Genomic DNA, 14,281 nt, shown 5'->3' with positions numbered 1-14,281 from the left:
TTCTATCAATTCAAGTGATTAATTAAACTGTATACTGTTTCCAATTAGCACACCCACACACACACACTCGTATAGTGTTCTTACTGGGCAGCTCCAGTTTGACACACGTGTTGTCCGCTTTCCCCACAGGACATTTGTAGACGTCTCCAGTGCGCTTAGCTGGCTGGCCTGATAGCGGTGATCCAATCAGAACCCTGAAGAAATAAAGAATAGCTGGGGCTGGTAATGCATTGGAAAACGCAGCCAAAAACCACAGAACAACATCACGACTTTACAACTATAATAACAAGCACAACACACGTATTAGAGAAATGAAGCGTTGGCAGGTGAAAAGCAGTGACTGTGAGGACCACCATTGAGGTCCACATTAATTCCAAACCGGCTTAATTATACTTATGTAGGTGAATAAAACATAAACCACAGATGCAGATTGTCCGGGATAATTGTTATAGTTTATTATGACTGGCTTGCATTTACCCTTATTATCACCCTAACCCAACATTTAAAGGCTGACGATGAAAAATGTCCAATGAACATTTTCTTCTCACCTCAACACATTCCTTTGGCTATGTTGCAGTGCAGCATTACTGTGTCTGTAGGTCTGTTCTGGCCGCAAAGGGTCAGCATAAACAACTGGGTCACACATCCATCCCAATGTCCGTGTTTCCTGACATCATGTCACTCCATCAGTAAACTGATGCTAAAAACAGTCAGTCATCTGCCTTCCTGTGAACACTCAGGCTTATTAACATTCCTCAACTCTAATGGGGCCTGCTCATTTCAAACGAGATGGAGAGTGCAACAACAACAGGCTCAGCTCAGTCCGCTGTCAGCTGCCTGTGAGAAACCCCACAACATTATGATCTTTTATGATACACAATAAGTATTCCTTTTCCTCAGACTTTAATATATATTCAATAAACAGATATGACATCATAAATGGTATTTTTTGGGGTTCTCCATTGGCAGATGCAGTTTATTTGGTTTCTCCAGGTTTCTAAACGCAAACAAGCAATATTTTTGTTTGCTTGTAGGAGGAATTTTTTTGCAGACTTGTTGGTTGACTCAACAACAAAAATGACAATTTATTCTTGCATCTGTTGCAAAACTTATGGTGCCGAAAGCTAGAACGATTTAAATCATGAACAATTTGTGCCACATGTAGCAGCTGATTCACCTCACAACACTTGCCGAGGGTGGAGGCCCGGTGGAGACATCTGCGACTAATAAGTCACCTCCCAGTCACGCCGACCTGAATGTGACATCGCTAAGTGATTGCTGTATCTTTTTTGTGAAATATTCTCCCACAATTAGCCCTGAGAGCAACATATCATGTCTAACTCTCCCACTTTTAAATGTCTGGATCATTCGGTCCGTCTCACTTCCCCAGGCTGTCTACACGTTGTCTCTCTTGGGTTCCAGTTGTTATCATGCAGACCTTTTTGGCTGACTTTTTTTTTACTCTGAACCGGAACAAAATTGAGAAGGTGCAGTCACAGCTGGCTCCCCTGATTAGCAATGACTGAATTACTGTAAGAGGTCTCATGTGAGCTTGATAAGATCATTACTGCAGAACACCACCAGGTACAAACATGTTGAGACCAATCGGTTGTGCAGCAGGTCGGAGAGAAGCAAACCGAACGAGTAAATAAGTAAAACTCGAGTAAGTACAGACGAAATGTACAAAGAACTTGAGACAAAGAGCTACTTACAACATGCTAATGGCATTTAACAAGGTTTTAAAATGTGCTCCCAGGCTGTTTTAGCAGGGATGCTTGGTTTCAGTGTATTTACAGGCTGGGTATGTGGATACTCTGGTGGGCAGTTTACGGTTAACAGCTAGTAATAAAGACAAGGATCCTCATTACACCAGCTGCTGGTGTGCTCCCCTTCACTTACTTTTACAAGGAAATGTTCTCTTTTTTTATATAGATATTCTACAGTTGAATTAAACTGAACTGAGGGCCTGTCATGGTGAAATAAAATGTTCTGAAGTCAGAACTTCTTTGCACAGATGTCTCTTAAACAATACGTTTTTTCTCACAAAGTCACTTTTGCATCGCACAGGTTTTAATTTTGTCACTAGATTTTTTTACCTACAGAATTTACTCAACTTTAACCAAATAGTTTTGAAAAATAGGGATAAAAACAGCAAGTGAATTCGCTTGGCTATGTTCACAGTTGCTGCCACATTGTGTAACGCTGATTCAATACAGATCACATTTGAGACTGTGAGACTGGGTTGGCACTGCAGACTGAATCAGTATAGAGTGATATGTGTATGAGGGGCAGCACTAGGGTTCCTGAGAAGATCGTTGTCACCTGGAGACAGGTTACCATGGTATTCCACACTGACAATGTGTGTACATAAATTGATGTGACAAAAATGATCATCTAATGTAAATGGCATTACAGTTCAGTATATTATATTATGTAAGTAAAATAAAATGTTACACATGTCAATTTGAATTTGTTAGTTATATTACTTCTGGGTAACATCAGATTTTTTCATCCACTTCATTTCTGGATTGCACTGAGGAGAATTTCTGCTGATTTAGTGTCCATTGCTTGCATACTACAACATACCAGAAATACAACGAGGTTGGTGTACTGCTGGGATTAGATTAAGACTTTGGACAAGGTAAGAAAAAAAATTAGTAACTATTTTAGCACACTAAGTTGCCTTTTAGTATGAAATTCAAGGGAAGAAAGTGTGATTGTAGGTGTAGCCATGTTGACTCTTGTAAAGAAAAGTAAAGTTAGACATACTTACATTCAACTAAACCTTAGCAACATTAGTGTTAATCTCGTTGTGTTTCTCAATAACTGAATCACTAACTCTCCTTTAGATTGTTTTTTCACCCCATCAGCATCGGAGGGAACTATCTCTTTTTAACTGCTAAATGCTCCACCGTTTCACCATCCTTCACCTATTGTTTGGTGGCAATCTGAGCAACAGGATGTTTTTCAAAACTTTTAAAACAAAAAACAGCACTCCGCATCCAAAAATAATGTCGTAAACCACGGAGCAGGATGTTTTATACTTGTCTAATGACATGACCTGTTGAATTTCCCTGAAAATCAGATCTTCAAATGCCAAATTAAGAGGAACCATTTGCTTATGTGTACCAACCAATTAACATGGCCGGATGAAGTCACTCAGAGTTGAAGCTGAAACATTTAGTTTAGATTCATGAAAAAGAGTGTTTTTTTTGTTGTAGTGGTGAGAGAATGATTACATTGTGCTTAATAAGGTGGAAAAGACAAGTGTTGTATATCTCTCTGCTCAGTTAACCTTATGCTGCTCGAGCTCCTGCGCGACCTCAGACTCACCATTTTCCCTCGCTGTTCTCAAACTGCTGGACAGTGTAGCCGAACATGTCCTCCAGTGGCCCGCTAAAGGACAAACCATTCTTCTGGTCTACGTTGAAGGGCAACACAGAAGCCAGCAGCACTGCAAGGATAAAGGAAGAGAAAAGGTTGCGTATAACATGATTGTTGAGAGCCGAATGGCATTATCAGTTATTTTGGTCTACTGTAGCGTCTCCAGATTGAGTTTATATAAAATAAACTGATCCTGGAGGGATGCGTTTATGAATTTCTTCATTTCAGAAACCCATAAACATTCTCAGGCAATATTTATAGACCAATCAAGATAGAACCCAGAAATGAAAAATAAACAGACTGTGTCAAATAATATCCTGAAGTAATAAATGAAAGTGGACATTCAGATAATTTGGCCACAAACTGTGTCTAATTGTGTCAATAAAATTTGGCAATACAGAAATAGTACACTAAGATAAGACACAAACTCTAAAAGATATATGGATTACACACTAACTCTCTCTCACACACACACACGCACACACACACACACACAATCATTCTGGAGGATGTTAGAGGAATTTCGAACATCAGCGTGGAGCACATTGGTCAGAGTTCAGTCTGACCCACCAGACAATGGTGTCTTCTCTGCTCTCTGACCAGTCTGGCTCCGTCTGTCACTGTGCTGAATATATCATAGAGGCTCTATATAAATCCATCCATGTCTCATTGTGCCTGCACCACAATGAGACTCTTTATGTTTACTGTGCCAGTGAATTCCTCTGGTATAATTGATTAAATTCCTGGACTTGTGAGGGAGAGGGTAGAAGTGGGAGAAGAGTGAGATTAAACGAAGAACGTGCAAATACAGGCCGCATACATGGAGACACGAATACAAGCGGCCATTTGTACTTTGATTTTGATGCTTTGTTGTTTGTGTGTGTGTGGGCCAAACATTTTGGAGAACTATCACGAGAAGTGTGGACTGAAATATTTATAGACCTTTTAGCAGCAAAGTTTGGAAAGCTGAGAGATGATGATGGTGGTTGTTCGGTCAGTGGAGTCCACCACTTTGCTCCAGAGTGAAATATCTCAGCGTGTACAAGAACATCTACAATCCCCAGAGGATCAATTCCAAAGACTATCTGCAGAGTGAAATGTCTGACATTTCAGTTAAATTCTCCCTTGGGAGGTTTTCATAAATTCTTCTCATGCTTGTAGAGCCTCGTTCCTTTACATACTTACACTTATTTATAAATGTATTTCAGTAATGCCACATAGTTCTTTAAAGCTTGTAACTCCACATTGTGTCGATTAATCATTTCATGTGAGTTTCCTTTTAAGCGCATAGGCTTTAAAAGCCTAGAATAAGCAGCTGTGCATTTGTTGATGGTGGTGAACATCTGCAAAAGATCGGAATTCATTTGAATATATATATTCACTGTTTCTGGATGACGAATACAAATGATATTTCACATACAGACTGTCATAGGAAACTGTAAAACTTTGGTGATTTATTAACTTTTCGTGCAGTAAAATAAAATATTCATTGATATTTGATTTATGACTAAATGCCCAATGTCATTGGTGCTTAATTCCATCAATTTAACAGGAGCTTCGATTGGACAGCTGTTTGGAGGTCTTTAAACATCTTTTTTTTTCACTTTGTCATTTAAATGTCAACACATCCTCATACAGTCGGGCTTCATGCAATCAGAACTGCTGTGTAGACAAAAACTAAAAGGATTTCAAACAGGGTGCATGTTCGTAGTCCATAATTCAAAGAGGCTCAAAGGCTCGAGTTATATGCAATTATTGTGCCTCTCACTACTTTCTTATAAACAGAGAAGTTATAAAAACATTCTACTGCCACTTATGTGATGTTGATCAGTAGATTTCATATAATAGAACATTTTCTGAATTCCCAAACAGTGAGGATCAGACTTGCAGAGTCATACAAAGGAACCACTGCCAAGTTATATCATCTCCTCTTTTTCTCCCTTCATCATTTCTGTACTTCCTCTGTGACCCCCTTTCCCTCTCCCAGAGAAGCTCCATTTCCTGTTCCTATTAACTTCATTATACACCCTCCTAAAATCCACAGGTACACACACTCTCACAGACACAAACACACACACACACACACACACACACACACACACACACACAGTTAATTTAGCTAATTTAAGATGGCTTCGGGCCAGTTGAGCCTTTTCCATTTATAACAGGCTGAGCTCAAGTACAGCTCAGAGTCATCCCGGCTTGAGCTGTAAGTTATACACAAATGCCCTCTAGCTACTGACAAAGTGTGTCTATAAATCTCATCTTGCTGTCCTTGTTGTCTCCTGACTCTGCTCCACTCATATCAAAGCCAGCCAGTTATGTAACTGGCTATTATCATGAGCAGAGGGCAGGTCTCTTTGCAGATGGAAAGGATCAAGATACTCTGAGGAATTGACATATACAGCTGTCAATCACTGTCTGGAGAATTCATATTGTACTTAGTCATACACATTTGTAATCAGTGTACTCAACTAAGTCCTGCTTACCTGTGTGTGTGACTGACCTGTATGAAGAGTGACTTTTCTTCATAGGTCAAGCTGTTCACTTAAAAGGTTCATATGATAAAAACTCCCTTCTTCTGAGCTTCAGAGGGTATATTTGGCTGTCTGAACTAAGTGACTACTCAATGACTTATGACTGTTATATCATCACTAGGAAATCTGTCCACTGTAAATAAAGTCATACATTTGAAGGAGGGGGAAAAAAAATCTAAAAAAAAATTAAATGAAATGAACAAATTTAAAGAATGATACGGAAAAAAAAGTGTTTTTTGTCAAGAATTCACATAGTTTTATCAAGTTGGATCAACATCACCCCGTCACAAACATCAAAGATAAACAGAGAATGCCACATGATCACATTGTGAGTGGAGATAAACCAGTACTGCAGCATGGCTGTGTCATCATCCATTTTTTTCTTCTGAATAGACCTAATTCACAGCAATGCATCTTCAAAGCCTGCAAGCTTTAAGTGTGATAACAGTGTGATTATGGGTTGAAATCATATGTATTTCCTTTCTGCTTAGTCCAACTGTAAGGTATAATTTGATCAGGACACACAAGGATTATACATATGTGATGGGATGAAGTTGATCCAAGCTTGCATAGATGAGTGATGTGGTGCCAGGTAGCTCAACGGTTTGAGCAGGTGCAGACGATGCTCAGAGGATAACTATTAATAACAGCAGCACTACAGTGAGGCTGACATTTTTGGTTTGATGTTTGATATTTTCATATATTACTTCATGTATGAGTTCATTTCCTCACAGACAAATTCCAAATTGGCCTTTAGTTTCTGTCTAAAATTCATCAACCTGATTACATTACCATCATGGCTAAACTTTAGGTTTAGCACTAACTGTCAGTATGCTAACAACCAAAACTATGAAAACCTGCTAAACATCAGAACATAATGATGTACTGATGTTGACATTTAGTAAAAAACAGCTCTGTTCCTCAGCATTCTCTGGTGGTTAAGTCTGCAGCTGCTGTATATTTCAAGCACTTAACAGGTAGACTTAAACACACAGTAATCAACCCAGCAGCCTACACAGGGTGCATAATTAGCAGATCACTCGTGCTCTACTGGCATAAATAGCTCCTAAAGAATATTTCAACTTCAATTTTTTCTGTTATTTGTGCATAATAAACATCAGGGACCCCACTTAGTATTGCGCCCGAAAGCATCCTGTCAATACACAAAGGGCCGAGGCTGCTGCTCTGCTAATGTGCTATGCAAAATTCCATGCACATCCTCGTGTATCATAAAGAGGGAAACCTAATTTCTGCTCAACAGAAATTTCTAATCTAAATTGGTTCAAATAAAACAGCCCTAAGACTTCAAGGCTTCTGCTTTCAGTCAGGCTCCACGCAGTCCTGATTTATCCTGGCAGTCTGTCGGCCAAACTAACCGCCATTAAAACCCTGCTGCCTTCTTGGTCACAGTGTTTTTTCACAACCAAAACTGCTCCATTTCAGATTTAACAATTCTGCAAGACATCAAGTCATGAAGCAAAAGTGGTCGACGCAGCCAGGGCAGCAAGCAGCAGAGATCAGCAACTGTTGGCCTGTTAGACATCAAACCAGCTATAAAAAATCTCCCATCTCAGCACCTGTAGGCTTCAAAGCCTGGTTCAGCAACAGTAAAAACACACACCCAACTGGCACCTGCTCATCTGTGACATATCCAGACAGCTATAAACTGCTTTAAAACTTAACATAACTCAGCACCTGTGGGCAACAAAGTCCTAAACTCAACTTTAATTAGCTGTGGTAAGAAACCTGTCAAATGTAAACTTGACACAAGACAGAAAGTTAAATCTCCTCAAATGAAAGAAAAACAAACTTATAGTTAATGATGGAGGGAAGACTGATTGAATTAATACATTTCTGTCACACTGGTGCTTGACCCTTCAAAGAAATGAGATCAGAAGGACTTTGGGTGTGACCTTTCTGAACCATATGCTGGCATTTGACAGCAGACAGTCCTGGCAAGAGAGAGGCTTCATACTCTGGCATGGCCGCGGGCAGCTTCGAGCCATGAAAAACTTATGAAACTGACATATCTCCAGATTTCCTCCTTTGTTCTTTTATTCTCTTTTTTTTCTCTGCTGATATTCTCTCTCATCCTTTCCCTCTTTTTGATCCATCATCCTCTGCTGACTTCAGCCTGTTTTAAGGTTGTCTACTGGCTTTGCTCTTTAACAGTATCCACACTTTCCTCTCTAATCGGTCTAGGAATGTTTATCACAAACTGAACTTCGGAAAGGTTTTTAGCTCTGCTTACTTTGACTTAATTTTCTCATTTGGCTGTCTGCTCAGAGGCTGCTTCATTTTTGGCAAATGCACAGCCCAGTGCGTGGGTGTGCAGTGGATACGAGAGGTCATGAATGTAGGGGTGTTTGTGTCTTGTTACGCACAGGAAAACAAGGGGCTGAATTCCTTTGAGTTTTAGAGATAATGTCTGGAAACAAAAGAGGACTGGATAAATAACCCAAGCTAACGGAATGTTTGGAAACAACAGCATAGTTACATGCCAGGCTCTCTGTAAGACCGTACAAGATCCTACACAGAAGCAACTCTAACAGAGAAGAAAAAGCTAGGTGCTACTTGTGTGTTTACACAATAGGCATTCAGGAATAGCTCTGTCAGTTGCCTACATTTAGAATGCACCCAGACCCCAACCCACAGTCCCTGCCTCTTGCAAATAGCCTATACAAGGCAGGATTGTTGCGCCTTTTGTTGCATCTCTATATTAGGTATGGAGACACAAGAAAGGACGTTGTTGTTGCTCCTCTGATCCTCCAACAGTTACAGTTCCAGAGCTGAATTGATGTGAACGGTTGAGTCTATGGCAGGGCAAGAGGTAGGCATGCCACGAATGACAACAACACGGTTGTTCTTACATGTTTGAAAAAACTCTGTGGTCAGTGTGAACGAACAAATGAGTTATACTATATTACACTGATTTGACCCAGTCGATCTTTTTTGTGTTTCTGAACTAAAAAGAAGTGCTTTACAATCTCAGTTTGCACTTTGTTAGGAAGGTGTGGGGTTCTCCCAAGACTTCCTCCTCCTCCCAAAAATGGCCCCATGGGCCATTTGTTCATGAAGGGCATAAACAACTATAATTGTGTTTAAAGAAACAGTTTTTATATTATCTTGACCTCAAACTGGAGTCATGCGGTTGAAAACACTGCACATATGGTGCCACCTATCCCATCTCCTGCGTCCTTAAAAAGGACTAATATTGTTAACTCTTGAGAATGGCATTAGCTCCAGTGTGGAAAAAACTCATATATGAGTTGTTCTGGATGGAGGGAATAATAAATTAACCATCTGGTTGTTTAGTTCTAAGATTTACAATACCTACTGCTGCCTTTGGAGTATCTATTTTAGAAGAAGTCCCTGTGGTATATTTAAGGGTATGAAGAAAGAACCCATAAGGATATGAGAACTTGTTAGTTTTACTATTAGAGATTATTATCTAATTGTTCAAGTCACACTTTTGCATGTTAAAATGCCAACGTTTGCTTCAGTTTAATATTTGATCAGGTAATCATTTTCCCTGACTGCCTGTGCAGCACTTTATAGCAATCCAATTGATAGCTGAAATGTTTCATTGTGGACCAAAAATCACAGACCAACTTACATCCCAAGAGCCACTTTGGTAGCATGTCTTAAAACATCTACCTCAATCTTGCTTTCTATTTAATCAGCTTCCTCCCCTCCATCCTTTCTGTTCCTCAACAACGTCATCCATCTCTCTACATTTTTTCTTGTCCATTCATCTCCATCCCTCTCTCCTCCTCATCATCCACTCCAGCTTCTCTTTGCTGGCATCCCTTCCTTCATTGATTGAACATTTTGGCCTGACGGTATCAGATTCCATTCTGTGAAACTTCCAGATGTATCCTCTGGAGCTCTGTTTTCTCACTGGTGCAGAAAACATTCAGACTTACAAGCTGAGACCCACACATGACATCATCGCCCCCAGACGGTCGTCAAAGCTTCCATCCCCCCAGAAATCTCTTTTTCTATAATGCAGGGGCGGCTAACAGTCTTCTAACCATATCCCTTCAGCGATCGTATATTGTCTGGTAAATCTGCTGATACCAACAGTTTTGATGTCGATGGAGCAGCTGGAGGGAGAGGCACTTCTGGATTACATCAAACTAAAAATACACACCGCTAGGGGCCAAAGAGTGACCTCCTTCCAGAATCAATAAGCAACATGCAAAAATAATTATGCATGTTATGAGAGAAACAGTGAGAGGAAATAATCTAACTTCAAGCTTTTGGTTAAACTGCAAATCAACGATTTTTAAAACATGACTGCAGTTTATTTTGTAAAGTCAGTCAAAGCAAATAAAGCCTGGAAAGAAAACAGAGACACGAATGAGCACGGAGAAAGGAGTGTGCAGTCAGAGAACAGTTATTTGTAAAACTCTGACTTTATATTACAATTCTGATAGAAGAAGTGCACGTCTCATTTCAAACAACATACATTACAGCAGTCCTTTTGGTTCGACCGGGCATTGCTTTTCTATTTATGCTATCTTTAGTGTGTTTTTAATAATGAAGTGATCCAGACCCCCACTTAGCAGACCAACACATTGATCACAAGCCACTTATGTTGCTTAAATTTTCATTAGTGGTGCAGAAACAGCAAAGTGCCTATACCTCCCTGCCAGCTGTTTGAAAAGACTGATGGAGTTAATTCAGAGGAAAAACAAGAAAGAATGACTCAAGTAATAATTTTAAACACTGTTTAATTTTTTTTTTATTAAGCAGATCTGGATGTCATTTCCAGAAAATGACCTTTTTTTTTCATTTATAAATGATAAAAGGAAATGTGTTTATTTATGCTCTTTTCAGCAGTCAGATGAGAAGTTTGGAGCAAGAAGGGGATTCGCTTAGTTTAGCTATAAGACTGACCTTCACGCTTAGCATAAAATTTTCAGATAGCAATTATTCAAGCTGATTGTAGTCTTTTTTTAGTCTTTTTCATTCATCGTTATGTAAACAGACAGATTATACTAACCAAAACGTCATATTTCCAACAGTTCCGTATCACTTTATAGGATTTCCACCACCTACTAAGCATTTACTAATATTAACATCATGGACCTAGTTGTGAAGCCAAACACCACAACATCTCTTTGAGCACATTTCAGTTTTAAGCCAAAAAGGAGAGCCCAATCACTTGCAGAAATTTGTAGGAAAAGGGTGGTCGTTGATGGCAGTAATATCCCAAATCCAAAAGGTATTCTGTTTTAAAATGACCATACTTGAAGGCACACTGATAATTCCCAGCATGCACCCAACTTCTCTTCTAAACTTCTGGATTTGTTCAATAAAGCAAGTCATTTGTAGTTAACAGACTGTTCAGCAAAGTAGTTTTCACATAAAATAATGATATAACAACCACTTTTTTGCAACCAGAGTTTTACATGTGTGGTAACAATGCTAAATGGTGTTAGCGTAAATAGAGGTGCTTTGACCATCACTAATGACATGAGTTTTATGGGATGATGAGAATCCATGTGTTGGCACTACTATGTTTGTCAAGAGTGACAAGCTTGAGTTGTGCGTGTTGAAATAAATTGCATGCCAAATCATGCACAATTTCTGTGTTCTGCGTACTTTAAAAGCGAACTGCAAATGTTAAATTAAAAATGTTAAGTTTCTGACTTGTAATACTAGAAAAGGGTTCAATTTCAAATTGAAATTGGGTTTTCATGTGGGCTGAGAGTCCCTTTTTAAATGGTGCTGCGCAGATGTTATTTTCTCTTTCTTTAAAAGTTATTTGAACGTCATCTGACTTTGGATAAAAGGAGAATAAAGCAGTGAAAAACAAAAGATGAAACTCCTGAGCGCACAGATGAAAAGGGCAGGTCACCGCACTTCCCCCTGTGAAACACACATATGTGTCGTAGGAGGGTCCTGGTCTTTATGTTTTGCTTTCTGCTCAACAGTAAAGGCAAAATGAAGAAGAATAGGAAAAAAAATGAAAACCACAAAAGCAAAACATAAAGCCCAAAAAGCACAAAGATACTACAGACTGTGATGATTTGATGACAATAACAGACCACTCAGAGAACAACCTTCACCTATTGCTTTCAAATACATTTCCTTGCATGTGCTACCAGGCATTGTTTGCACACACAGAAGTGAGCAAGCGGACATTATCTTTTCACAGGAATTAAGCCTTTTGAAAAGTGTGTTTAAAAGAGTGCACAACACCGACATGATACTCATCATGTCAGGGGTCTACGTGAATGTTTACAACGTAAGTGCTGCTATACAATTTGTGTGATTTTTAATACAAAGTTGACACTGTCTGAGATGTGTTCATTATGACGACTTGATTTCAAGCGAGACAATAAAACCTAAATCCTAAATCCTAAAATCTTATAAACATGCGGAGGCACATATCAAACATACAGCATAGAAACTATTTTACTATTTCTTCATTGTTGACTCAAGTACTCTGAGAGGGAACGAAGTCTCTTTTTCCAAAACAATGGCCGTGCTTGTAATTTAGTGTAATTAAAAGTCGTGTTGATTGATGGGATTAGTACGAAACAACTGTTTGTGTTACTGAGTGTCTCTGATGCTGCAAACTTGGTGGCGACTGAGCACAGACGGGGGAGGGGCTTTAGCAGATAAGATAAGCAAGAGGAGGGGAAGGATTGGGATGATGGTGCGCCAAAGACGTTCAGGACTAAAAAACAACAATTTATCAATTGATTATTGGCTGTGAATATGCACAAACTGTATATGCGCTTATATGCATACGCAAGAAAGCATGTTCAGGTATGTTTTTTTCAAATTCTATGTAACAATTCTGCAACACAGTGAGTGTGAGATCTCATGAGAATGACAAACCAACATACCAACCACTCATTTTCTAGAATATAAGCTAACCTTAAGACTGATTGTTGTTTTTTTTCTCGTCAAACCTCCGTCTGTGGAAGACCACTGTGACTAACATGTCCGCCTGTGTTGGCCTCTTGTTGGAGGGGTTAATGCGAGCGTGGTACTCTGCAGCTCCACAGCTCCTTGAACAATGCCAGTTTGATGGATGGCTCTGAGCCACTGCTGGCTTAGAAGAGAAACAAGGGGGTGGAGGGTTGGGAAGGCCTGGTGCACAGATGCAGCACTGCACACATATATCTAAGATCTGAAACTATCAGCACTGAGCAGGTACTGAGAACCCCTGTGGATTAAAAGTATGTGGACGTGGGCAGGCCCTCCTCATGAGTTTCTTCTAGCAAGACTGACAAAAAGGAAGTGACTCCACAAAGACATAAATCCTGTTGTATGAGAAAAAAAATCCCTTTAACACAAGCTACACCCAAAACAAAACAGATTTTTAAATTGCACTCAATACTGGGAAATGAGAAAAGTCTACCAGAGGGCAAACCCCTTCTGTCAACAAGTCTTATCAGCTCCCTGCATCCGTTACTTCCGATTAATCAAACTGTTCCTTATTACCATATAAATGCTCATTTTGGAGGGCACTGACCAACATACATTACATTTCAGTCAAGAGAACTCATCCCTGATATCAAATAAAAAGATGCAGAAGATGAGCAACCCGCCTCTTTGGGTTGTCCATTTCTCTCCCGAACTTCCAGCACATCCTTCTTTGTGTTAACACTGAAGATAATTCCGTCTCTTCCCACCACTAATTTTCTTTAATAGACCTCCCCTCTGACCCCTTATCATCTTGTCTGAAGCAGCTTTTCTCTCCAAAGAATCTCTTTTTCCCCTTTGCCTCGCCGTCTGCCCTGCTGTTTCCAACACCCTCCCCTTTGCTCCTGATGTTTCTCAACAACTGTGCAGAGCCAAAAGGTCACATGACCAAAAAAATACCTCAGTGTGTACAAGCTATCTGTGGGCAAGACCAGTGAGATAGACATAAATTCCTGGAAATAACTGGTAACTCCTGCTGCTTGGATAAATCTTGGATAAAACGTGTGATGCGGTTTATAAAAATCTTCCTTTCTTTTTTTTGCATTTACTATTAATTTCTTCAGTGTGGAGACAATTAAACCAGTGCTTAGTGGGCATAAGAGGATGTTTCCAAAACTGCTGAAATTGTAACATCTGAAGGAAAAGTGCTGATGAGTGATGAACTGTGAAAACACATGCAGAACGCCCTTTAGTTTTTAGTATGTGTCACATGTGTGTGACTTGACCTTCTATGGAGGTTAAATCCTCTGTATGCTAACACGACACGTCATGTCACACTTTAATGTGTGTTTTGCCCATTTATCACAGATATCAGCGTCTCTCCAAAGCATGTGTGCAATTATTCTGCTCTCGTATCGTCACCATGCAAGTCTACGTTTATCTTTGAGCTTGTAGTTAATCAGTAACTCTCTCTC

At 39.6% G+C, this 14,281-nt stretch overlaps 1 protein-coding gene across 2 annotated transcripts in view; it reads right to left on the bottom strand.

The window, feature by feature from the left end:
- The window catches only part of itga1 (integrin, alpha 1), a 58,787-nt gene that overhangs the window by 28,972 nt on the left and 15,534 nt on the right, over positions 1 to 14,281 (bottom strand). For both annotated transcript variants that reach the window (XM_075455079.1, XM_075455078.1), the window contains exons 2-3: positions 3,334 to 3,454; positions 85 to 194 (exon numbers count right to left, since the gene is read on the bottom strand). In XM_075455079.1, the coding sequence (XP_075311194.1) occupies positions 85 to 194; positions 3,334 to 3,454 (231 nt within the window). The remainder of the gene's footprint in view (positions 1 to 84; positions 195 to 3,333; positions 3,455 to 14,281) is intronic.

Source organism: Odontesthes bonariensis, chromosome 22 (genome assembly GCF_027942865.1).
Source record: "Odontesthes bonariensis isolate fOdoBon6 chromosome 22, fOdoBon6.hap1, whole genome shotgun sequence".
Lineage (NCBI taxonomy): Eukaryota > Metazoa > Chordata > Actinopteri > Atheriniformes > Atherinopsidae > Odontesthes > Odontesthes bonariensis.
Note: the sequence above shows the minus strand (reverse complement) of the source record. Positions and strands in the feature narration are given on the sequence as shown.